Here is a 27,200-nt window from a genome sequence, read left to right on the forward strand (position 1 = left end):
CAGAGAGAGAGAGAGTGAGAGAGAGGTGGACACAGAGAGAGAGAGAGGTGGACAGAGAGAGAGAGAGAGAGCGTGAGAGGTGGACAGAGAGAGAGAGAGAAGTGGACAGAGAGAGAGAGAGGTGGACAGAGAGAGAGAGAGGTGGACAGAGAGAGAGAGAGAGGTGGACAGAGAGCGAGAGAGAGAGAGAGAGGGGTGGACAGAGAGGGAGAGAGAGAGAGGTGGACAGCGAGGGAGAGAGGTGGACAGAGAGAGAGAGAGGGAGAGAGGTGGACAGAGAGAGAGAGAGGGAGAGAGGTGGACAGAGAGAGAGAGAGGGAGGGAGGTGGACAGAGAGATAGAGAGAGAGAGGTGGACAGAGAGAGAGGTGGACAGAGAGAGAGAGAGGTGGACAGAGAGAGAGAGAGGTGGACACAGAGAGAGAGAGAGGTGGACAGAGAGAGAGAGAGGTGGAGAGAGAGAGAGGTGGAGAGAGAGGTGGAGAGAGAGAGAGGTGGAGAGAGAGGGGGAGGAGAGAGAGAGGTGGACAGAGAGGGAGAGAGGGAGAGAGGTGGACAGAGAGGGAGAGAGGTGGACAGAGAGGGAGAGAGGTGGACAGGTGGACAGAGAGAGAGAGAGGGAGAGAGGTGGACAGAGGGAGAGAGGTGGACAGAGAGAGAGGGAGAGAGGTGGACAGAGAGATAGAGAGAGAGAGGTGGACAGAGAGATAGAGAGAAAGAGGTGGACAGAGAGAGAGAGAGGTGGACAGAGAGCGAGAGAGGTGGACAAAGAGAGAGAGAGAGAGGTGGACAAAGAAGAGAGAGAGAGAGGTGGACAGAGAGAGAGAGCGTGGTGGACAGAGAGAGAGAGCGAGGTGGACAGAGAGAGAGGAAGAGAGAGAGAACTTGACAGGGAAAGTGAAAGGTAGACAGAGAGAGAGATTGAGGTGGGCAGGCATAGAGAGGTGGACAGAGAGTGAGAGTGAGTGTGGTGGACAGAGAGAGAGAGAGAGAGAGAGAGCGTGGTGGACAGAGAGAGAGCGTGGTGGACAGAGAGAGAGCGTGGTGGACAGAGAGAGAGAGAGGTGGAGAGAGAGAGAGAGAGAGAGAACTTGACAGGGAAAGAGAAAGGTAGACAGAGAGAGAGAATGAGGTGGACAGGCAGAGAGAGGTGGACAGAGTGAGAGAGAGAGATAGGTGGACAGAGAGAGAGAGAATGGGGAACAGAGAGATGAGGAGAGAGACGGGGGGATGAGTGGGGGGGCGGAGCTCTCTCGATGGGAGGAGGCAAAGAGAGAGAGAGTGCAGCAGACAGGGGGGAAAGAGAGAGGGAGTGGACAGAGGGTGAGTAGTGAGAGAGAGCGGGGTGGAAAGAGGGAGGAAGAGAGAGTGGGGTGGACAAAGAGGGGGAGAGAGCGAGGTGGGCAGAGAGAGAGGTACAGAGAGAGAAGGCGAGAGAGTGGACAGAGATGTGGGGGCAACAGAGAGAGCGAGGTGGGGGAAACAGGGACAGTGGAGGAGAATGGGGAGGACACAGAGAGGGGGAAGCAGATAGACGGGGGAGGGGGGAACAAAGATTGAGAGGGGGGAGGTGGGGCAGCGAGAGAGAGAGGGGAGGATTGAGAGAGGGCCAGAGGGTGAGGGTTGGGGTGGGGGTGGGGGGGGTGCTGGCGGATGCAAGTGACACAGAGAGCGAGGATGACACAGAGAGGAGGGACACAAGGAGAGACAGAGAGTGGTCATGATCACCTCACAGAGAGAGAGAAAGAGAGAGAGGTGGGACAGAGGTGGACAGAGAGAGAGAGAGGGTGGACAGAGAGAGAGAGAGAGTGGACAGAGAGAGAGGTGGACAAAGAGGGAGAGAGAGAGGGGAGGGAGGTGGACAGAGAGAGAGAGGGAGAGAGGTGGACAGGGAGAGAGGTGGACAGGGAGAGAGGTGGACAGGGAGCGAGGTGGACAGGGAGAGAGGGAGAGAGGTGGACAGGGAGAGAGGGAGAGAGGTGGACAGGGAGAGAGGGAGAGAGGTGGACAGAGAGAGAGGGAGAGAGGTGGACAGAGAGAGAGAGAGTGAGCGTGAGAGGTGGACAGAGAGAGAGAGAGAGGTGGACAGAGAGAGAGAGAGAGAGAGAGAGGTGGACAGAGAGAGAGAGAGAGAGGTGGACAGAGAGGACAGAGAGAGAGAGAGGTGGACGGCGAGGGAAAGAGAGAGAGAGAGAGGTGGACAGAGAGAGAGAGAGAGGTGGACACAGAGTGAGAGAGAGAGGGTGGACACAGAGTGAGAGAGAGAGGTGGACACAGAGTGAGAGAGAGTGGTGGACAGAGAGTGAGAGAGAGAGAGGTGGACACAGAGTGAGAGAGAGAGAGGTGGACAGAGAGTGAGAGAGAGAGAGGTGGACAGACAGAGAGAGAGAGAGGTGGACAGAGAGAGAGAGAAAGAGAGAGAGGTGGACAGAGAGAGAGAGAGGTGGACAGAGAGGGACAGAGAGAGAGAGAGAGGTGGACAGAGAGAGAGGGAGAGAGGTGGACAGAGAGAGAGAGAGAGAGAGAGGGAGGAGAGGTGGACAGAGAGAGAGAGAGAGAGGGAGAGAGGTGTACAGAGAGAGAGGGAGAGAGGTGTACAGAGAGAGAGGGGAGAGAGGTGTACAGAGAGAGAGGAGAGAGGTGGACAGAGAGAGAGGGAGAGAGGTGAACAGAGAGAGAGAGAGTGAGCGTGAGAGGTGGACAGAGAGAGAGAGAATGAGCGTGAGAGGTGGACAGAGAGAGAGAGAGGTGGACAGAGAGAGAGAGAGAGAGAGGTGGATAGAGATAGAGAGAGAGAGGGAGAGAGAGAGGTGGATAGAGATAGAGAGAGAGAGAGAGAGAGGTGGACAGAGAGAGAGAGAGGTGGACCGAGACAGAGAGAGAGAGAGAGGTGGACAGAAAGAGAGAGAGGTGGACAGAAAGAGAGAGAGGTGGACAGAGAGAGAGAGAGAGGTGGACAGAGAGAGGTGGACAGAGAGAGAGGGAGAGAGGTGGACAGAGAGAGAGGGAGATGGACAGAGTGAGAGAGAGAGAGAGAGAGAGGTGGACAGAGAGAGAGAGAGGTGGACAGAGAGAGAGAGAGGTGGACAGAGAGAGAGGTGGAGAGAGAGGTGGACAGAGAGAGAGAGAGGTGGACACAGAGAGAGAGAGAGGTGGACAGAGAGAGAGAGAGAGAGAGGTGGACAGAGCGAGAGAGAGAGAGAGGTGGACACAGAGAGAGAGAGAGAGAGGTGGACAGAGAGGAGAGAGAGAGAGGTGGACAGAGAGAGAGAGAGTGAGAGAGAGGTGGACAGAGAGAGAGTGAGAGAGAGAGGTGGACAGAGAGAGAGAGAGAGAGAGAGAGTGTGAGAGGTGGACAGAGAGAGAGAGAGAGAGGTGGACAGAGAGAGAGAGAGTGAGAGAGAGGTGGACAGAGAGAGAGTGAGAGAGAGAGGTGGACACAGAGAGAGAGAGAGGTGGACCAGAGAGAGAGTGAGAGAGAGAGGTGGACACAGAGAGAGAGAGAAGTGGACAGAGAGAGAGAGAGAGAGAGGTGGATAGAGAGAGAGAGAGGTGGACAGAGAGAGAGAGAGAGGTGGACAGAGAGAGAGAGAGAGAGGTGGACAGAGAGAGAGAGAGAGAGAGAGAGGTGGACAGAGAGAGAGAGAGAGAGAGAGAGGTGGACAGAGAGAGAGAGAGAGAGGTGGACAGAGAGAGAGAGGTGGAGAGAGAGAGAGAGAGAGAGAGAGGTGGAGAGAGAAAGAAAGAGGGAGAGAGGTGGACAGAGAAAGAAAGAGGGAGAGAGGTGGACAGAGGGAGAGGGAGAGAGGTGGACAGAGGGAGAGGGAGAGAGGTGGACAGAGGGTGAGGGAGAGAGGTGGACAGAGTGCGAGAGAGAGAGTGAGGTGGACAGAGAGAGAGAAAGAGTGAGGTGGACAGAGAGAGAGAGAGAGTGAGGTGGACAGAGAGAGAGAGAGAGTGAGGTGGACAGAGAGAGAGAGAGAGTGAGGTGGACAGAGAGAGAGAGAGTGAGGTGGACAGAGAGAGAGAGAGTGAGGTGGACAGAGAGAGAGAGAGTGAGGTGGACAGAGGAGAGTGAGAGTGAGGTGGACAGGGAGAGAGAGAGAGGTGGACAGAGAGAGAGGGAGAGAGGTGGACAGAGAGAGAGGGAGAGAGGTGGACAGAGAGAGGTGGACAGAGGGAGAGGGAGAAAGGTGGACAGAGAGAGAGAGAGTGGAGCGTGAGAGGTGGACAGAGAGAGAGAGAGTGAGCGTGAGAGGTGGAGAGAGAGAGGTGGACAGAGAGAGAGAGAGAGGTGGACAGAGAGAGAGAGAGAGAGAGAGAGAGAGAGGTGGATAGAGATAGAGAGAGAGAGAGGTGGATAGAGATAGAGAGAGAGAGAGGTGGATAGAGATAGAGAGAGAGGTGGATAGAGATAGAGAGAGAGAGAGAGAGAGAGAGAGGTGGACAGAGAGATAGAGAGAGAGAGAGAGAGAGGTGGACAGAGAGATAGAGAGAGAGAGAGAGAGGTGGACAGAGAGATAGAGATAGAGAGAGAGAGAGAGGTGGACAGAGACAGAGAGAGGTGGACAGAGAGAGAGAGAGAGGTGGACAGAGAGAGAGAGAGAGAGAGAGGTGGACAGAGAGAGAGGGAGAGAGGTGGACAGTGAGAGAGGGAGAGAGGTGGACAGTGAGAGAGGGAGATGGACAGAGAGAGAGAGAGAGAGAGGTGGACAGAGAGAGAGAGAGAAAGAGAGAGAGGTTGAGAGAGAGAGAGGTGGACAGAGAGAGAGAGGTGGACAGAGAGAGAGGTGGACACAGAGAGAGAGAGAGGTGGACAGAGAGAGAGAGAGAGAGAGAGGTGGACAGAGAGAGAGAGAGTGAGAGAGAGGTGGACACAGAGAAGAGAGAGAGAGGTGGACAGAGAGAGAGAGAGAGAGAGAGAGCGTGAGAGGTGGACAGAGAGAGAGAGAGAAGTGGACAGAGAGAGAGAGAGAGAGAGAGAAGTGGACAGAGATGAGAGAGAGAGAGAGAGAGAGGTGGATAGAGAGAGAGAGAGGTGGACAGAGAGAGAGAGAGAGGTGGACAGAGAGAGAGAGAGAGAGGTGGACAGAGAGAGAGAGAGAGAGGTGGACAGAGAGAGAGAGAGAGGTGGACAGAGAGAGAGAGAGAGAAGTGGACAGAGAGAGAAGAGAGAGAGAGGTGGACAGAGAGAGAGAGAGAGAGAGGTGGACAGAGAGAGAGAGAGAGAGAGGTGGACAGAGAGAGAGGGAGAGAGGTGGACAGAGAGAGAGGGAGATGGACAGAGAGAGAGAGGTGGACAGAGAGAGAGAGGTGAAAGAGAGAGAGGTGGAGAGAGAGAGAGGTGGACAGAGAGAGAGAGGTGGACAGAGAGAGAGAGGTGGACAGAGAGAGAGGTGGACACAGAGAGAGAGAGAGAGAGGTGGACAGAGAGAGAGAGAGGTGGACAGAGAGAGAGAGAGAGGTGGAGAGAGAGGCAGAGAGAGAGAGGAGGTGGAGAGAGAAAGAAAGAGGGAGAGAGGGTGGACAGAGAAAGAAAGAGGGAGTGAGGTGGACAGAGGGTGAGGGAGAGAGGTGGACAGAGGGTGAGGGAGAGAGGTGGACAGAGGGAGAGAGAGAGAGTGAGGTGGACAGATGAGAGAGAAAGAGTGAAGTGGACAGAGAGAGAGAGAGAGAGTGAGGTGGACAGAGAGAGAGAGAGTGAGGTGGACAGAGAGAGAGAGAGTGAGGTGGACAGAGAGAGAGAGAGAGAGAGTGAGGTGGACAGAGAGAGAGAGAGTGAGGTGGACAGAGAGAGAGAGAGTGAGGTGGACAGGGAGAGAGAGAGAGAGGTGGACAGAGAGAGAGAGAGGTGGACAGAGAGGGAGAGAGAGAGGAGAGAGAGGTGGACAGAGAGGGAGAGAGAGAGAGGTGGACAGAGAGGGAGAGAGAGGGAGAGAGGTGGACAGAGAGAGAGAGAGGGAGAGAGGTGGACAGAGAGAGAGAATGGGAGAGAGGTGGACAGAGAGAGAGAGAGGGAGAGAGGTGGACAGAGAGAGAGAGAGGGAGGGAGGTGGACAGAGAGATAGAGAGAGAGAGAGGTGGATAGAGGGAGAGAGAGAGAGAGAGAGAGAGGGAGAGAGAGAGAGAGGTGGAGAGAGAGGGAGAGAGAGAGAGGTGGAGAGAGAGGGAGAGAGAGAGAGAGGGTGGACAGAGAGGGAGAGAGAGAGAGAGGTGGACAGAGGTGGAGAGAGAGAGAGAGGTGGACAGAGAGGGAGAGAGGTGGACAGAGAGGGAGAGAGGTGGACAGAGAGAGAGAGAGGGAGAGAGGTGGACAGAGGGAGAGAGGTGGACAGAGGGAGAGAGGTGGACAGAGAGAGAGAGAGAGGGAGAGAGGTGGACAGAGAGATAGAGAGAGAGAGGTGGACAGAGAGAGAGAGAGGTGGACAGAGAGAGAGAGAGAGGTGGACAGAGAGAGAGAGAGAGGTGGACAAAGAGAGAGAGAGGAGAGGTGGACAGAGAGAGAGAGAGAGAAGTGGACGGAGAGAGAGAGAGAGGTGGACAGAGAGAGAGAGAGAGCGTGGTGGACAGAGAGAGAGAGCGTGGTGGACAGAGAGAGAGAGCGAGGTGGACAGAGAGAGAGGTAGAGAGAGAGAACTTGACAGGGAAAGTGAAAGGTAGACAGAGAGAGAGATTGAGGTGGGCAGGCATAGAGAGGTGGACAGAGAGTGAGAGTGGAGTGTGGTGGACAGAGAGAGAGAGAGAGAGCGTGGTGGACAGAGAGAGAGCGTGGTGGACAGAGAGAGAGAGAGGTGGACACAGAGAGAGAGAGAGAGGTAGAGAGAGAGAACTTGACAGGGAAAGAGAAAGGTAGACAGAGAGAGAGAGTGAGGTGGCAGGCAGAGAGAGGTGGACTGAGTGAGAGAGGTGGACAGGCAGAGAGAGGTGGACAGAGTGAGAGAGAGAGAGAGGTGGAGAGAGAGAGAGAGAGAGAGAACTTGACAGGGAAAGAGAAAGGTAGACAGTAGAGAGAGAATGAGGTGGACAGGCAGAGAGAGGTGGACAGAGTGAGAGAGAGAGATAGGTGGACAGAGAGAGAGAGAATGGGAACAGAGAGATGAGGAGAGAGACGGGGGGATGAGTGGGGGGGGCGGAGCTCTCTCGATGGGAGGGAGGCAAAGAGAGAGAGAGTGCAGCAGACAGGGGGGAAAGAGAGAGGGAGTGGACAGAGGGTGGGTAGTGAGAGAGAGCGGGGTGGAAAGAGGGAGAGTGGGGTGGACAAAGAGGGGGAGAGAGCGAGGTGGGCAGAGAGAGAGGGACAGAGAGAGAAGGCGAGAGAGTGGACAGAGATGTGGGGGCAACAGAGAGAGCGAGGTGGGGGAAACAGGGACAGTGGAGGAGAATGGGGAGGACACAGAGAGGGGGAAGCAGATAGACGGGGGAGGGGGGAACAAAGATTGAGAGGGGGGAGGTGGGGCAGCGAGAGAGAGAGGGAGGATTGAGAGAGGGCCAGAGGGTGAGGGGTGGGGTGGGGGGGGGGTGGTGGCGGATGCAAGTGACACAGAGAGCGAGGATGACACAGAGAGGGGGGACACAAGGAGAGACAGAGAGTGGTCATGATCACTTCTGACAGATGACATCTATCCAGAATACTCTGCATGGCTAGAACAAGTATGCTGTCAAACATTGACTACTTGTGCAAGCAGTAAAATGCCAGGTATCTCACTAAATAAGAGTCCAACGTATTGATGAGAAAGTAAGTTAATAAATTAATCTTCTCATTTAAAGCTTCTTCACAAACATGCACATTTGTTTTGATTAACAGTAAGATAAATTTTTAATGCCTTTATTTTTCTGAAATTCTCTCACCGGCCCCCTCTGTAAGACAAAAATTGTAATGTGCCTTCCCCCCACGCAACAAGGTTGGACAACCCTGCTAAAGCCTTTATATACAAAAAAATTAAGAAGCATGTGGGGAAGCGAAAAACAAAGCAGAAAGGTGATGGAAGTTTTGGACAGATTTGCAGGAAGTGAGAGAAAACTAAGAAATAGAGTTGGCTCGCGGTTTATAGTGAAGGCTACAATGAGGGGAATACTATCATTACTCATTCCTACATAGAAAACTTAAATCCTTACAAATTTTTGTTGTTGATTATCTGGTTCAGTGGACTGGTAGCACCAGCTCACCAATCGGGTGAGCAGGCTTTGAATTTTTTTTTTGCCTCATGCATACAAGGCATTATTCCGCATTTTAAGGGTAGACGATGGTGGCACTTTATTTTATAGACTGTGTTCCTATTTCCCTAATACTGCTCCTACTGCTGCTAATGGAAAGTATTTCAGGTGCTGATTAGTGTCGGCAGGATTCCTTGGGAGCATAGGAATTCCAACCCTCTACAGAATGCAATAGTCAGAATCTATTCCATTAACAGCAAGACCAAAATAGGAGTAATGCTAAGGGAAGAGCATTGGAACATTTGGACCCTCGAGCCTGTTCTGCCATTCAGTCAGATCATGGCTGATCCTTGCCTCAATTCCAAGTACCCTTTCATCCATATACCTTACCGAATAAAAATCAAAGTCTTGACAATTTCAATTGGCTCAGCGTTGACAGTCTTTTGGCTGAGTGTTCCAGATTTCCACCACCCTTTATGTGAAAAAAATGCTTTCTAATTTCACTCCTAAATGCCTGACTTTTAATTTTATCTCTCCTTGTTCTGGCTTCTTCCATCGGAGGAAATAGTTTCTTTGCATCTACCCTATCAAGTCTCCTTTATTATTTTAAGAACCTCAATTAGATCACCTTTCAGTCTTCTAAACTGTAGGGAATACAGTCAAGCTTAGGCAGCCTTTCCTTATAATTTAGCCATTTAAGCCCAGTATCACTGAAGAAAGAAATAAAGAGAGAAAGGCAAGGCTATGAAAGGGAGGAGGGAAATAAATAGCAATAAAAGGGAGTGGGAAAGAGGAAATGATGCCACACTCAACTTTATCCAACTACACATGTCATGTCTAACATATCTGAGGAGCCCTACCTTTACATCCTATTTTTCACAAAAATATGTTGATTCCTAGAGCCAAATCTTCAGAGGTTCCATGACCTAGACAGCTCTGCCAGTGCCAGTCAGGTTGATCACAGACCTGACATTCTAAACGACTGAATCCTTTCAAATGATAGCAGGGTATACGTGTCAAATTTTGCAACTAGCAGTGCACTGATGCTAGGGGTGTCTTTTCTAGAAATTTCCAAATAGAAGACAATCAGCAGCACAAAAGAACACTATATATTCCGTGCTGCAGGTTTACACAAAATGCAGGGTGTTACTGACAACACACGTGGTCACATGGAACCAGGCCCTCAATTGTCGACCTTGATGACTCGAGACTGAAATCCAACCAAAGACATTTCTACTTAACCCCAGTTGCAGAAAAGAAGATTATTAAGGCTGGTTCTAATCAACTAGACCATTTATGGAAGGTTTCAATGATAACATTTCAGTAGGGAACTTCATTTGCTTTTGGGATGTGAATAAACTCTTGAAAACCCTGGGACATATGAGGCTATTTTTTTCATCACTGTAATCAGTGACAATTACAGTTTCTTTAGCTCTTAGTATCCTATATGTTATTCAAAAAAGAAATTGAACATGCCTGCACATGAATTGTTGCCTCCATTTGTGCCAATGGTGGTAATACTAAGAGAGCAAGATAAGCTTCACTGCCGCATGTTTTGGCTTTCAATGCTGTATCCTGGAGAGCAAAGAACTGTTGGAAATGGCCACTGTACTGCCTAATTGCCTAAGAATAAAGCAACCAAATAGATTATTGACTCAGTGAGCATTTAGGGCCTCCAGTGAATAACAGAATGATAATATGACTAGTCCTCGAGCTGTGATCTGCACTTGATCATTAGGATTCATCTCAGTTGATTTCTTCAGATTTCCTACTCTTTTATTCAACAACAGAGTATTTGTGTCTGAACCCTTAAAAGGTGATTTTCTTCATAAACTTGAAAGACCTTTGCAATAGTAAAAATTCTAATTACTCTGATAAGGTGCCTGTTTCATACAATATTTTTTGTAATAGCAGCAACAATTCTGGCTGTACTGGACATAACCATGCTTAACAGTAGGAATTGTCAGCATAGGCTTCATAGTAGAAGTACTCAAATTTATAAGAAAAAAAGTAGAACATTGCTGACCAATGTTAGTCACAGGTTTTTTAAGCTGATTACACTTCGCATATAAAGGTAGCAGCTAAATTAAAGTTGTTTAATGTTCACCTTTTAGTTAATTTACTTATTATGAATTTGTTAAAAAAAAATACAATTTCAGAGCAAGAAGAAACAAAACTTTCCCAATCCATTTTATCTGGGAAGCATGAAAAAGAGCCTTTCTGAGACAGAGAATGAGGAAATGTACAGTATAACAAAGTAAGTTTAAAGCTGTAAGTTTAAAGATTTTTAATATACATTCTTTAATGCTATTGTAAGTAAAAACCTGCAGTGGCTTTTACTTTTAGTTGGTTTCAGTTTCTCTTTTTACTGTTAATTATTTTGTTTACTATCTGGAAAAAGAGCCTGATATGAGCACACATGATATAAGATGTATCAATGAAATTCCTTATGAAATGTACTTATTGTGGTGGCTATTACTCCTGTGCATTAAAAATAGTACATGCAAATATTACAGGTAATAAATTTCAGATTTTGCATGTAACACATGGGTTTATGCATTTTTAGTGCTTCATTTAAAAAACATTTATTTAACATTACAATTATATAGTATCTTTAAAGTATAAAATATCCCATGATGCTTCAAAAGGGAGAAAGGGATACGAAGCAGTCACAGAAGACCTAGGAGAGATGATAAAAAATGTGCTCAAAAGGAAAGATTTTGTGACCATTAAACATAAAAAGAGAGCATTAAGGTGGGAGGATTTAGGGAGAAACTCTGAGTACGATCAAGGTGACAGAAAATTCAGCCCCGGAAGAGAGATGTAGCCATGCATAGGATACAGGGATCCTAGAATCAAAGAGCATGGGCTGGGGTTGTAGAGCTAGACATAGTTGCTGAGGTAAAGTTGATTGAGGTTATGAAATGATTTGTAAATGAGATTGAGGATTTTTGAATTCAGTGCACTGGGAGCCAATGAGTCAATGAAGATTGCAGGGCTTGGTGTGAGGCAGGACGTGGGCAATAGTTTTAGACAATTGTGGTTTGTTATTAGTGGAGCTGTAAATACGCAAGCCAACAAGGAGGGTGTTGGAAAGGTTTGCAAGTTGAGAAAGTGTGGACAGAGATTCAGCAACAACAACTTAGATTCATTTAGTCCCTTTAACATAGAGAAAACATCCCAAGGTGCTTCACTATACATAATCAGACAAAAATCAAAGATGGAGATATTAGGAGGGGTGACGAAAAGTTTGTCAAAGAGGTGAGTTTTAAGACGTCTTAAAAATGGAGGAAGAGGTTTTCCAGGGATAAAATGGAGGAGGGATGCAAGGATATCCTGGGAGATGGGCTTCATCTATAATAGAGACTATGGGAGTAGAATGGCCAAGAGAAGTGGCAAAGTCAAAGGGGAAGTCATGAATATAGGCAAGGAGTGTTTGCATGGAAAGAAAGATTAATGAAGGACAATAAAATTGAAGGAGAGCACCAGGGGATTTGAAATGGAAATGAAAAGGCTGAGCAGAGGCTGAGGAAGGAAAGGATATCTAACTGAAAAACTCAGGGAGGAGGCAGGAGCGAATGAGCATTTTAAAGGAGAGGCATGGAAGTGGAACAAGGTGAGGTGCTTGAAGGAGGAGAAGATGCCAAAGCAGGAGGCGGTGGGGATCCGAGGCATAATTTGGAGATGAGGGCAACAGCACCATTTCAGTAGTTTGGTTGGGAATGGCAGTGGAAAGTACGGCCACACAGGAGGCATCAGTAAGGGCAGGTTGTTGCCATTCATGAACTGAGTTTCTGTTGAAGCCATGATCTCCAATAAGATCATAGATCGGAGTAATGGAAGTGAGGTGAAGGAGGGCAGCGTTATGGAAATTAAAGTAAATGATCACCGTGATGAGCAAGTTATAAAGTTGGAAGCTCCTTTCCAGGTCAAACATAACATCGAGATTTCACATAATCTAGTCCAGTCTGAGAGTGAATGAAGTTGGAGGGGATTGCGGACACGGAAAGAGGAAATGACAGCTGTGCAGACAGTTGCATTTTTATAAATTAAAAATTCCATAGGCTCTTCACACTTTGAGACAAGGAAGGAGTAGGAGATGGGGTTTATTGTTGACAAAGGGAGCCTGGGCTTTTCTTTGCCCTGCAGCATGATCCTGAAGTAGCAGAAGAATTTGCTGTAAGGAGGGAGGTGCAGTTCTTCATGAGATGTTCAAGCCACATTTATCAGCAACTAACAGACGAGTCATGCACTAGCTGCACTCAAGTATTTGGTCTTTAAACGTGAGGAAATAACGATAGGAATTATACTAGGAAGCTACATTGAAGGTTGGAGACCATTCGTATCTTGGTGGGGATCAGGGAATCAAAAGCAGAGCTAAGAAAACTGGTAACGAGGTCAACATTGGTCGCAGTATTATGGCAAGTGGAGGACCAGAGTTAGGAATTAGTGTGTTGATGAGGAAGCCGGGGCATAGGTGTACAGGGCTAGAAGTGTGTAAGGAGATATAAGGTGTAAAGTAGATTACCTAAAGTTACCTGAGGTGACCCGTGTTGATTGAAACCTTGAAAGCTGGGATGCCTTGCACAAAGGCAAGGTAAAATGGGTGTCCTGAGGTCTGAGTGACAGAGATATATAGGAGAATGACTGTGTGGGAAAATTAAAACAGAGAAAGTTGGAGCGAATGTAAGTGGAATTTGGAAAATTAAAGTCATCTGGTGCGGCAGCTAAACGAGGAGGATCTTGGTGAAAAAAAATTACTGTGAGACCTGAGAAGATAGTAGACAATGTTCTTAATGAACACGTGGAGGTGATCCATAGTAATTGCTTCCTTGTACAGTAGCAAGGATACTTTTATGAGTCAGGGCTGAAAGTGGAGAACTTTGCCCACCAGCAGCACATACTAGAAGTCTGGAGGCACAGGTAGATCACTATTTTCCAACCATTTGGTCAGAAATTTGTGGTCAACATGGCCCAATTTTGGTGAGCATTGTCAATGTGCAAGACTTTCACCAGCAGTATGAGTTTGTAAAATTACCCCAAGTATCTCCTTCAGTTACAAGAAAAAAAGCTAAAGAACTTGGGTAATGCTGAATGTTTGGGCACACAACCATATAAATGGCAACTATGTCAATGATTTGTACCTTTTTTAGAGTCTTTTCTCAAATGAAAATGTAATATTGCTTATTTGGTAACGAAGTACCTCAGAAAATTTGCATCAAGCCTTGTTAAAGATCTACTGCTATCTCATGTTTTTCAGGTTGACATCAGGCTCAGAAAACACTCTATTTTATTATATTTCTTTAGAAACAGTACAGGGAATATTCATAGCGCCCACACATACAGAAGTTGCACATCTCAATGGTTCTATTCACTCACAGCTAATCAAAAACTTCCATCATTGTTGCATATCAATACGGTCAGTCTTCCAACAGACCTTGGACAAATGGGTGAGATTATTTTAAAAATATAAAAGTATAATTGGGTTTGTACTGATACTTGTAGTATATGTACTGCATGAACATTTGTAAACTCGCTGAAGGTTCAAACAATTGAGTGATGCAGTTGACTGGGTTAGCACACCGTCCTTTGACCTACAGGAAGTGAGTTTGAATCCAGCCCAAGTAGGTAGGATGAATGTATCCTCACTTTCCCGGTGTGAATTTCCAAAATGATATAGTGATTTCAATTCAGTTGTAGTAGATGCTGGTCCAGGCCAGAACACTGCGCGTGAATCTATATCAGTTGGCAGTCTTACATTTGACCATTTGTTCATTATAACTCAACTACTGTTACCAACTTTAGTGTTTTCCTTTCAGTTTTAAGATATTTTAGTTTAATTGGTAGATATACCTACGTACGAATTGGGAGCAGGAGTAGGCCACTCAGCCCCTTGAGCCTGCTCCGCCATTCAACAAGATCATGGCTGATCTGATTGTAACCTAACTCCACATTCCCGCCTACCCCCAGTAACCTTTCACCACCTTGCTTATCAGGAATCTATCTACCTCTGCCTTAAAAATATTCAAAGGCTCTGCTTCCACTGTTTGAGGAGGAGCATTCCAAAGACTCATGACCCACTGAGTGAAAAAATTTCTCATCTGTCTTAAATGGGTGACCCCTCATTTTTAAACAGTGAACCCTAGTTCCAGATTCTGCCACAAGAGGAAACATCCTTTCCACATCCACCCTCTCAAAATCCCTCAGGATCTTATATGTTTCAATCAAATCGCCTCTTACTCTTCTAAATTCCAGCGGATACAAGCCTAGCATGTCCAATCTTTCCTTGTAAGACAGCCCACCCATTCCAGCTATTCGTCTAGTAAACCTTCTCTGAACTGCTTCCAACGCATTTACATTCCTCCTTAACTAAGGAGATCAATACTGTACACAGTACTCCAGATGTGGTCTCACCAAAGCCCTGTATAACTGAAGCATAACATCCCTACTGTTACGACCGAGGCGGGAGGAGTGCAGTGTCTTTTCTAGTTCCACTTCTCCACAGGTCACAACATATATTTAAATGTTTACCCAGTTACTGATACAGTCAATCATATACACTATTTATCTCAGAATAAAATACACCAACCAGGTTTCTTAAACAAACAACAAAATTATCAGTTTATTATAAAACAGGACTTATCCAGTAAAAGAAGCAAAGCATTAACACACAGATTTGAAATATGAAAGTTTCCTTTTTAAATACCCCACACACGCACACTCACATGCATACTGGTTAAAGACAAAAAAAAAGAAATTTTCTCTGCAGAGCTCTTTTACAAAAAAAATACTTTGGCCAAATACTTGCTAATTCTTGAAGAAAAAAGAGAAGATATGGAAGGATGTCAGTTGTTCCTTTTTTGGTCTGGCATCAGGGTATACGGCGACAGATCACTGGGATCTTTTCTGGAGCAGTTTGTTCTGGAGATGTTGATAAGTAGTCTGGTAGACTTTCCAGGAGAAAGGTGGCATCAGGGTTTCAGTTATCCCATTCCAGATTTGCAGGTTTTTCAAAGAGGTAGAGAAAGATGAGCTAGTGTCTTATCTCTCAGCAGGCTGACCTCCAACTGCCTTCAAACACAGTCCACACCCCAACTGAGCCAAAACAATATCCCAAAAATGAAACCCCAATCAGCAAGTCTGAACCTTCTGACCCTCATAAATCTTGACACGTCACTACTCTGTAAACATCTCCCCCAAGTCACCGTGGTTTCTGTTGTTTATTGAGCTTAAGGCATGTGACAGCCAGTAAAGGTTTGTTTTCAAACAAGACCTCTCAGTGACCCTTGTAAAAAAAAAAAATCCATGGAGTCTTTTCAGTTTTCCCAAATAAACCAATGTCCTTAATTCTAAAATATGAATCCTCAAAAATTTATAAAATAGAAGCACTTTCATAACACTACTTTTGTATTCAATTCCCCTCGCAATAAACAATAACATTCTATTAGCTTTCCTAATTACTAGCTGTACCTACATACTAACCTTTTGTGATTCATGCACTAGGACACCTAGCTCCCTCAGCATCTCTGAGCTCTGCAGTCTCTCACCATTTAGATAATTTGCTTTTTTATTCTTCCTGACAAAATGGACAATTCCACATTTTCCCACATTGTACTCCATTTGCCAGGTCTTTGCCCTCTCACTTAGCCTATCTATATCCCTTTGTAGCCTCCTTATGTCCTTTTCACAGCTTACTTTCCTACCTATCTTTGTGTCATCAGCAAATTTGGCAACCATACCTTCAATCCCTTCATCCAAGTTATTTATATAAATTGTAAAAAGCTGAGGCCCCAGCACTGATCCCTGCGGCACACCACTCATTACATTTATGTCTCCCAGAAAATTATCCATTTATGCCTACTCTCTGTTTCCTGTTAGCTATCCAATCTTCTATCCATGTCAAAATGTTGCCCCCTACATCATGAGCTTTTTTTTCCCGCAATAACCTTTGATCTGGAACCTTGTCAAATGCCTTCTGGAAATCTAAGTACAGTAGATCCACCAGTTCCCCTTTATCCACAGCACATGTTACTTCTTCAAAGAACTCCAATAAATTGGTTAAACATAATTTTCCTTTCGCAAAACCATGTTGACTCTGCCTGATTACCTTGAATTTTTCAAAGTGCCCTGTTTTAACGTCTTTAATAATAGCTTCTAACATTTTCTCTATGATGCATGTTAAACTAACTGGCTTGTAGTTTCCTGCTTTCTGTCTCCCTTTTTGAATAAAGGAGTTACATTGGCTATTTTCCGATCTCATGGAACCTTCCTCAAATCTAGGGAATTTTGGAAAATTAAAACCAGCACATCAACTATCTCATGAGCCACTTCTTTTAAGACCCTAGGATGAAGTCCATCAGCACCCGGGGACTTGTCAGCCCTGGTGATTGTAATTTTCTTGCGTTTCTCCCTCCCTTCCATTTCCTAATTTACAGCTATTTCTGGGATGTTACTTGTACCCTCTATGGTGTAGACCGATGCAGGATACCTGTTCAATTCATCTGCCATCTTCTTATTTTCCATTATTAATTCCCCAGACTCACTTTCTATAGAACCAGCGTTCACTTTGTTAACTCTTTTCTTTTTTAAATATCTATCGAAACTCTTAGTATCTGTTTTTATATTTCTAGCTATCTTTTTCTCGTACTCTAATTTTGACCTCCTTATTAATCTTTGAGTCATTTTTTGCTATTTTTTATATCTGTCCAATCTTCTGATCTTCCACCTATCTTTGCACAATTATATGCTTTTTCTTTTAAGTTAGATACCATCTATAACTACTTTAGTTAACCATGGATGGTGGGTCCTCCACTTGTGATTTTTCTTATTGAAATGTATCTATTCTGTGTATTCTAAAATATCCTGTTAAATGTCTGCCACTGCATCTCTATTGACCTATCCCTTAACCTAATTTGCCAGTTCACTTTAGCTAGCTCTGCTTTAATGCCCTCATAATTGCCCTTATTTAAGTTCAAAATACCCATCTTGGACACACTCTTCTCTCCCTCAAACTCAATGTAAAATTCAATCATATAATGATTTCTGCTGCCTAGGGGCGCCTTTGCTATGAGGTCATGAATTAATCCTATCTTGTTGCTCTATACCAGGTCTAGTATCGTCTGCTCTCTGGTTGGCCCCAGAACATGCTGCTCTAAAAATCTATCCCAAAAACATTCTATGAAATCCTCATCTAGGCTATCTTTGCCCATCTGAATTTTCCAGTCTATATGTAGATTAAAACTCCCCGTGATTATTGCTGTACCTTTCTGACAAGCACCCATTATTTCTTCTTTCATACCCTGTCCTACCATGTGGTTACTGTTAGGGGGCCTGGACACCACTCCCACAAGTGACTCTTGCCTTTATAATTTCTCATCTCTATCCAAACCGCTTCTACATCCTGGTTTCCTGAGCACAGATCATCTCTCTTTCTTGTGCGAATACCATCATTTATTAACAGAGCCACCCCTCCACCTTTTCCCATTTTCCTGTCCTTCCTAAATGCCATGTACCCTTCAAGATTCAGGTCCCAATTTATGTCATCCTGCAGCCATGTCACTGTAATTGCTTTCAGATCATAATTATTTATTTCTATTTGTGCTATCAGTTCATCTGTTTTGTTTCAAATGCTGCATGCATTCAGATACAGAGCCTTTAGTTTTGTCCTTTTATTACTTTTGCAATGTCTAGCCTTGACTGCTATTTACTCTTAGATTTGTACTCTCTATCTCTTCCTGTCACGGTCTGTTTATCCCACATTAATACCTTTCTGTCTTTCTTTATCTCTACTCTTTGATTTACCATATCTTCCCAAATGTGATCCCTTGGCCCCACTATTTAGTTTAAAACCGTCTCTACTTCCCTAGTTATGCGGCTCTCTAGAACACTTGTCCAAGCACAGTTCAGGTGTAGACCGTCCCAACTTACACCAGTACCGGTGCCAGTGCCCCACAAACTGGAACCCACTTCTGCCCCACCAGTCTTTGAACCACGCATTCATTTCTCTAATCTTATTTGGCCTATGTCAATTTGCACGTGGCTTAGGTAATAATCCAGAGATTATTACCTTTGAGGTTCTACTTCTTAATTTGGTGCCTACCTCCTCAAACTAACTTTGTAGAACCTCTTTCCTTGTCCTGCCTATGTCGTTGGTGCCTACATAGATCACGATGACTGGATCCTCCCCCCTACCACTGTAAGTTCCTCTCCAGCCCTGAGCAGATGTCCCGAACCCTGGCACTGGGCAAGCAACACAGCCTTCTAGACTCTCGTTCTTTGCTGCAGAGAACAGTGTCAATCCCCCTCACTATACTGTCCCCTACTACCACTAAATTCCTTTTTGCTCTCACCACTTGAACAGATTCCTGTACCATGGTGCCATGGTCAGTCTGCTGATCCACACTACAACCTCACTGCAAGAACGTTGAACTTGTTGCTCAATTACAAGGACTGAGGCTGCTGCACTCCCACCTTCTCGACCCCCTAACTTGCCTGACCTGCAGTCACACTCTTCTGTCCCTGACCACTGACCAAATCAGGCGACCCTATCGTAAGGGGTGTGACTGCCTTCCGGAACAAAGTGTCCAGGTAACTTTCCCCCAACTGATGCATCGCAATGTCTGCAGCTCGGCCTCCAGCTCATCTACTCTGAGCCAAAGCTCCTCAAGCCATCAACACTTACTACAGACTTGGTTGCCATGGATTGCCATGGCAGCCAGGTCTCCCACATACTGCAGCCGTGACACATCACCTGTCCCGCTATCTATATTGTGTTAATTAAATTTGTTTTCTCTTAATTAATTTATAGTTCCCCTCCTTACCAAACGCCCTTCTTCACACTGTGCACTCCAGCAGCACTCAATGCAGATATGAGTTGCTACTATGGTATAGAGAATTGTCTATCATTTGGCCTGTCAAGCAGTCAACTGAGCTTGCCTGATAGGGAGAATAGCATTCAAGTGATGGTCAATACTAGCATTTGAACTGTGTGCTTCTGAATTAAGCGGTTTATGGTTTCCGGATGTGCATCCTTTATTTTTTCACCTCTCAAGTTTTGATATATCTATCAAAAAGGCTTTCAATCACCGGTGCACTAAGAGCAAAAAAAAAGAATTAGGAGCAGGAGTAGGCCATTCGGGTCTGCTCCGCCTTTTGATAAGATCATGGCTGATCTGATTGTGGCCTCAACTCCACTTTCTTGCCTGTCCCCCATGACTCCTTTGTCGATCAAAAATCCATCTCACTCAGCCTTGAATATATTCAATGACCCAGCCCTCCACTGCTCTCTAGGGAAGAGAAACTACCAGACTAACAACCATCAGAGAACAAATTTCACCTCATCTCTGTCTTAAATGGGAGACCCCTATTTTTTAAACCGTGTCCCCTACTTCTTGACTCCCCCAGAAGGGGGAGCATCCTTCCAGCATCCACCCTGTCATGTACCCTCAGGATTTTATATGTTTCAGTAAGATCACCTCTCATTCTTCTAAACTGCAATGGGTGTTGTCCAACCTTTCCTCATAAGATAACTCCTTCATCACAGGAATCAGTCAAGTGAACCTTCCTTGAACTGCTAATGCAGTTAGATGCTTTCTTAAGTACTCCAGATGCAGTCTAAGGCTCTGTTCAGCTGTAGCAACACCACTCTACTTTTATATTCTATTTTCCTTGCAATAAACAGCAACATTCCATTTGCTTTCCTAATCACTCACTGTACCTGCTACTAACCTTTTGAGATTCATGAACCAGACACCCAGATCCCTTTGTACCATCGAGTTCTACAATCTCTCTCCATTTAAATAATATACTGCTTTTCTATTCTTCATACCAAAGTATACAAGCTCACATTTTCCCATATTGTTACTCCATCTACCAAATTTTTACCTATCTAAATCCCTTTGTACACTCTATGTCCTCTTGACAGCTTACTTTTCTACCTATCTTTGGACAGCCACATGGCAGGCTAACTTAAATGCTGAGAAATGTGAAGTGATGCATTTTTGAAGGAAAGCTGAGGAGAGGCAATATAAACTAAATGGTACAATGTTAAAATGGGTGTAGGATCAGAGAGACCTAGATTTCATTTCTGTGTTACTTTTTATATCCTATAGATTCAATTTGAGGCTTGGAATCTGTCAGTTGAATCTAGCTTCTCATCCTGAAAAGTGTTAGCAACCATGTTGGGAAATGTACCCAAAAAGCTGTTTCCATTCAGATATTCCTAACCTACAACATCTGTGCTACCCTTTGATAAGTCCATTGTCACCACTTCAGTCTTAGAACCAGGCATTGTCAAGAAGTTAAATGAACTGGAATTCTTTTAGTATTTGAGATGTGCATAGTGATTTGTAGAGTATAAGCTGATGAATAACCACTATAATTTTTTTATAAACATTTTTAATAGGAGAGGAAATGCCCAGATATTATCCACAATTCAACTCAAATAAATCTCAGGAAAAGTGGCTCAGGACTTGGTACGGTGAAGGAACATGGTGTCTTATTCCAGTGTAGTCCTGAAAACTGGACTGACCAGAAGAAGCCACCACCTATCATGTCCTATTGGGTTGTTGGGTGAGTTAGCATGACCTTGATCAATAGCTATGATGTTTGGAGTTCTAACTTCTTAGTTTGTTCTTTTCACTGAATGCCTAATTGTTTATCTCCCAGTTTTAGTGGTGGCATCCATGATAGCTAAGTAACCTTTAAAGGTTCTTGAATGTTGTTCAGATGTTGCATAGAATATACAGCACAGAAAAAAGCTTTTCGGCCCAACTAGCCTGTGTGGTGTTTATGCTGCGCACAAGTCTCCCACTATCCCCATTCCCCATTCCATCTGCCTCATCTCAGCCTTTCAGCATATCTTTCTATTTTCTTTTCTCATGTACTCATCTACTTTTTTGAAAGCTTCCAAGTTATTTGTCTCAACCACTTCCTGTGGTAGTGAGTTCCACATTCTAATAACTCTTGAGTAAAGATATTACTCCTTATTTCACTATTGGATTTATTACTAAATATATTGTATTTATAGCTCCTAGTTTTGGCTTCTCTCACAAGTGGAAATATCTCTCCACATCTACCCTGTCCAACCCATCATAATTTTAAAGACCTCTATCAGGTCACCTCTAAGACTTGTCTTTTCAAAAGAAAAAAGGCCCAACCTTTTCGATCTTTCCTGATAACTGTAATCTCTCAGTTCTGGTACTAACTTTGTAAATATTTTTCCAGTTCTTCTATGTCCCTTTTATAGTATGGAAACTGGAATTGTCCACAGTGCCTTCAAGTGCAGACTGGCCAGGGTCCTGTACAAATTTAACGTAATTTCACTTCTTTTGAATTCGATACCCCAAGAAATAAATCTGAGTGCTTTGTTGGCAGTTTTAATTGTTTTGCTGACCTGTGATGCTGTGTTTAATAATATATTCACCTTGTTACGACCAAGGCAGGAGAAATGCACTGTTAATTCAGTCCCACTACTCCACAGGTCACAGCATATCAATAAAGTTTCCCACCTACTGAAGAATAGCCAAATTAGACACTCTATTTGTCCCCCAGAATAAAGCACATCAAACCAGGTTTATTTAAACAACTACAACATTGACTATTTATTAGAAAAGAAATAATAAGTCTTAACTACTAATGAGATAAATTTATTTATATATATATATATATATATAAATAAATTTATCTCATTTATATATATATATAAAAAGCTCCTTAGCCCTCATGCACATACACATACATTAAAAAAAACGATTAACCGGGGGAAAAGGATTTTAGTTTACAGCTGTTTCTTAGGAATAGAAGGAATAATAAAAAATAAATCAGTTCATCACGTTCTGGTAGGAAATCTTTAGTTGGGTGAGGTCTTCCAGAGTTGAATAGTCAGATGCTACTTGAAGTTTCTCCAGACCAGGTTGATGAACAGTCTTTGATTGGTAGGCGTTCAAGGCAGTTAGACTACAGCAAGCGTCACATAGGTCTGTTAGCAGGGATGTAGCTTTGTTCAGGTTCCAGGATTTCCCAAAACACAGGAGGCAACAAGAACCACACTGGATGCATGAATTCTTCAGAGACAGGAGGCAATAGGAATCTGCCACTTCTCAAATGCAGGATTTCTTTTCAAGAGATGCAAGTTTCCTTTTCAGATAGAGGTCTTTTTCTCTAGTCTCCAGGCAGGTTAGGTCTAATTTTCAAATGCTTGCTCTTTGACAACCACGCTGATTTTTAAAAATCTAAAATGAAAGCACAAAGCCTTCCTGAGCCAATCACGTGACCAGACAGAGTCTCCTCTGTCATTCAAAGTGTTCTTCTTAGGAGGTCAAAACTCCCTGCTGCTTCCTTGCTTTTCCTATTCTCGTTTACAAAATCAACATCCAAAAATTCCAGCTATTTGCAGGTGTCCAAGTCCACTGAAAACACTTTTTACAGTTTTTTTAAACACAGAATTCTAAGATTTTAGTACAAGAATAAAATCTCTTGTAACAACCTGTATCCCTAGATCCCTTTTCTCTTCTACCTTACTCAGTTTTTTTAAATCTCTAACATATATGTGATGTACTTTGATAGGAGAAATAGAAATATCACCACACATTTAGATATGTTAAAGTTTATTTGCTGCTTAACTGCTCAGTCTGCATGCCTTCTAATATTGCCTTGTGATATGTTGCATTCTTCCTCAGTGTTAGCTGTATTCTCCACGTTGGTATCACCTGCAGATTTTTGATATTGTGAAACATACTCCTAAGTCCAAATCATTAATGTAAATTATGAATAATAGTTGTCCCAGCACCGATCCTTGAGTAATATTGCTTTCTACCTTCCTCAATCTGGCGAACTACCCTTTAGCCCTAATTTCTAATTTGTAGCCAATTTACTATCCATTCAGCTATTTGTCCCCTGACTCCACATGCCCTAACCTTTGTCATGAGCCTACTGTGTGGTACCCTATCGAAGGCTTTTGGAAAATTTTTCAAGTTGAAATAAAATCTAAAAAACGGGCTTGAGATGTCCTGATGAAAGGTCATCAACCTGAATCATTAACTCTGTTTCTCTCTCCACAGATGCTGTCTGATCTGCTGAGTATTTCCAGCATTTTCTGTTTTTATTTCAGATTTTTAGCATCTGCAGTATTTTGCTTTTGTATTTGGCTTATCCTTTTTTCCTCTCCTTTGATAATTTGCTTTAATTTGTCTCCCCTATTTTCTGTCCCCATTCACCTTTTTTCACTGAAAGAACAGTCGCGAATAACGTTGCCAGGTCTGCTCCAATATCAGTCAATAGGCATTGCACATGAGCAATAGACCAGCCCTCCAATTTTCATCGTCTTCCAGTGGGGAACATTTGGCCTCCACTCAGCACTTCCAAAAAGCAGCCTAGTTTAGATTGTGATTCAATGTGAGGAATTGTGAACGTAATCATCAATTTTAAATAAATATGTTAGTTGACTTTGAATTTAGTTTGTTAGTTTGAATTGTTTTTCTGCTGCTAACTTATTAAAGTAATGTTTTGTAAAGTAATGATTGAAAGGAAATCATGAAAGTATTTTGGACAGTATTTGTGTTCAGAAAATAAGTTATTCACATGTTGGCTCAGCAGATATATATCAGTGGCTGATCTAACATATCAGGTAGGTCCCAGATTCAATCCCAGATCTGTGCTGAATTAACTGACCTCAACTGGGATGGTGGCAGGTTGGTTGCAATTTGCCCTAGCACTCCTGGGTTGGAGAGCAGAAAAGCTGATCAGTGTTCCCACTCCTGTTTTCTATTCAGTTATCTTATTGGAAATATGAATGTCAGATAAGATCTGTCATTTGAACCTGAGACCTAAGCAAGCAAGCAGTGGTGGCTTTCTGCCAGGAAAAACCTGCTGGGAACAGCAGCCAGGGCCAGAAGAGGTCGAGCAAAGTCTTTTTTTCCTTTAATATATGTAGTATATGAATTGCTGATCACATGTAGTATAATTTGCTTTATACGGTCAGTAAATTAATTTTTGCCCAGAAACAGTAATAATAGGATATTACTAAATTCATCTATTTTACTAGCTTTTCTGTAGTCCTAGTGATAGGAAGCTACTGGCAAATTTCAAAGAAATAAAGGTAGTCTGCAACCTGATTTACACATTGTACTACTGTCAGTGGGAAAAACAAGTTTAATTGGAAGCTTCTCTTAACTGCATTACAGAAAATTGGCCTTACCATTATAGATGTTTCAAGGTTTGTATCCAATATATTAGCATGCTGCTGCGTATTTACATGGTGATGCAATTTGTGTCACCATGAGTTTGTATATAATTTGCCATCATAGTTTGTAAGCAAATGAAGAGGATGCCAAATATTTTTAAGAATCCGTGCCTTCAAAAAGTGAAGATATATTGAACTGTGTAAGCTTTACAGCACAGGAATAAAATTTTGACTTTCTTTTTAACTTATCCGGAGGACTGAGCCACATAAATTTAGTAAAATGTTTTTGTTCATTCCATTGCAGAAGACTTTTTGTAGATCCTCATCCTCAGGAGCTATATGTGTGTTTCCATGATTCCGTGACAGAGGTTGCTGTAGATCTTGCTTTCAGACTCTCATTTGGGTTGGTTACGTAATGTAAATGCTGGCCTACTTTGAGTGCAGTTCATTGACACATTCCAAAAAGTAGGTTCGTAAAAGAACCTGGTCCATAATTTTCCTCGGGATATTCCATCAACTAGATTCTACAGCTGAAATACGCGGGACTATTTTTGATGAACATTTGAATAAAACACATACTGAGATTTAAAATCTACAATCACTCGGAAGGAAGGTAATTTTCAGCAGCACTTTCCCTCTTAATTATGAACATACGATATGCTTGCTTGCTAACTCAAAGGGAATAAATCCTTTTGGCTTCTCATGATTTAAATGTAATTGCAATCTAAATGTAAGGGTATAGATTTGTAATTTGTTTATTTCTTACTGGATTTTGTTTGTCCTGACTGTATATGTAAATGTGAAAGTTTTTGAACTATTAATTGAAATGTGCCTTTGACAATTAATGCAAATATTTACATTTTATAAATAAATAATCTACCTTAGTTGTAAATTGCCTGGTTTGGAAAACGTAATAAATGCAGCAACTAAAACATTAACCTTATTGACAAACATTGTATTATTTTATTCCATATGAGGGACAGTACAGAACCAAGGATGCAGATCATCCATGCTCTCAGCAAAAGAAGGAAACTTGATAGTATCAGGAAAATGAAAGAAAAGCACAAATTTCTGAGATTTTTTGTATAATGACTTTAACAAAAGAATACTTTCAAGCAGTAATTTGCTATAGAGAATACCATTACTTCATAGGAAGGTGATTTTAATCTGGAGGATGTCACTTGAAGGAGCTAAGTCAAATACCTCACTGAATGCAGAAACAAGACCACAAAAGAGAGACTTGGTGTACTATGTGGACAATAATTGAGAAAAGGGGTTTTAAATTTCTAAATTCATTTTAAGTAATCTTTGCCAGATTGAATTTTACACATGCAAACCCCTTTATTTGTGATCTGTGTAGTTGCACCAAGAAAAATGTTTTTTATTGAAATAAATACATACACCCTCTCTGCAAATTCAATCCTATTCCACCACCCATAAATAATCCTTTTCTTTGTTGCCATCAGGTGAGAAGGAGTCTAGGAGTTCCCTCTTGGCCTTTGCCTGGTTTAATTTTAAAAACACAGTGAATCCTTATTCACTGCTCCAATTGTAAGGCAAAGAAATCAATTCAGACAGGTTTTCTTAGATTTTAAACAAGAAAGGTAGAAGTTTATGAATCTTAAACTCTAATCCGGTTACCGACTACGAATGTGTGACGCGACCACGCTAGCATGCATACACAATAAATGCACATGCAGATAGAGACAGAAAAGTAGCGGCACAGTGGTGCAGTGGTTAGCACTGCAGCCTCACAGCTCCAGCGACCCGGGTTCAGTTCTGGGCACCGCCAGTGTGGAGTTTGCAAGTTCTCCCTGTGACCGTGTGGGTTTCTGCTGGGTGCTCTGGTTTCCTCCCACAGCCTAAAGCTTGCAGGTTGATAGGCAAATTGATCATTGTAAATTGCCCCTAGTGTAGGTAGGAGAATTGTGGGGATGTGGTAGGGAATATGGGATTAATGTAAGATTAGTATAAATGGGTGGTTGATGGTTGGCACAGATTTGGTGGGCCGTAGGGCCTGTTTCAGTGCTGTATCTCTCTATGTTTATGACTAATAAAGGGGAAAAATTTGAGACAATAGATGGGTTTCTATTTTACTGTCCTTTGAGTTTGCTGCGAAGTCCTTGGTTGCCGATCAGACTTGCAATTCGTTGGGGCCCAGTGCACGCAACAACTTGTTTGGAGGTCGGAGTCTTTTCTCTCTTGAGGTTTACCTGTCTTCCGTGAGTCTGGTGATTTGGGAGAAAGCGAGAGAGAGGTTTCCTTGCTCCAGGTTCCAATTCAAACAGCCTTCTGAATTCAAACTGTCCTGTGGCTATTTCAAAAAACCTGGACCAGCCAGTTATTCATGTGACCAGCTGGCTTAACCAGTCCTGGCTCTGTGGATTATATCATTTTAGCAGGGCCTGGAATGCACTTCATTACACCTTCAATCTCTGGTAATCAATGTCCATTGAAGGTTAAGTGGGCCAGGGAATAGTCCTTTGTCTCCACAAGCACTGTCTGTTAGTATGCAAATGTCCTTCCAGCCAAGTGTCTAGTGATTTTTTTTTAACAACTCCTTTCTTCACTCCATCAACAGTTTAAAATCAATGTTCATTTGACAAAATTAATATGCCTCATTCTTGGCAGGTAGGGGTCTGCATGACATCTTATTCCTTGTTAGTTGCTGCTTCTGTGTTCCTTCAAGCAACTGAAAAGATTTTCTGGTTATTTTCCACATACTTGCAAATTGGACCACATCTCTCTCTGCCAATTTTCTTTAGCTAATTGCATTTTTGTATTTATTTAAGAAAATGTGTAAGTTTTTTTCTCTGTATGTTCATTTATTGTCCATTCCTAGTTTCCCTTGAGAAGGTAGCGGTGAG

The 27,200-nt window shown here is 43.6% G+C and overlaps 1 protein-coding gene across 2 annotated transcripts in view; it reads left to right on the top strand.

Annotated features, from left to right (window-relative positions):
* Positions 1-25,236, top strand: part of intu (inturned planar cell polarity protein) — a 239,930-nt gene extending 214,694 nt beyond the window's left edge. For both annotated transcript variants that reach the window (XM_068042834.1, XM_068042826.1), the window contains exons 13-16: positions 10,313-10,410; positions 13,414-13,603; positions 20,557-20,723; positions 24,638-25,236. In XM_068042834.1, coding sequence (XP_067898935.1) covers positions 10,313-10,410; positions 13,414-13,603; positions 20,557-20,723; positions 24,638-24,749 — 567 coding nt within the window. In that variant the 3' untranslated portion in view covers positions 24,750-25,236. The remainder of the gene's footprint in view (positions 1-10,312; positions 10,411-13,413; positions 13,604-20,556; positions 20,724-24,637) is intronic.
* The last annotated feature ends 1,964 nt before the right edge of the window (positions 25,237-27,200 follow it).

Source organism: Heterodontus francisci, chromosome 1 (genome assembly GCF_036365525.1).
Source record: "Heterodontus francisci isolate sHetFra1 chromosome 1, sHetFra1.hap1, whole genome shotgun sequence".
Taxonomy (NCBI): Eukaryota; Metazoa; Chordata; class Chondrichthyes; order Heterodontiformes; family Heterodontidae; genus Heterodontus; species Heterodontus francisci.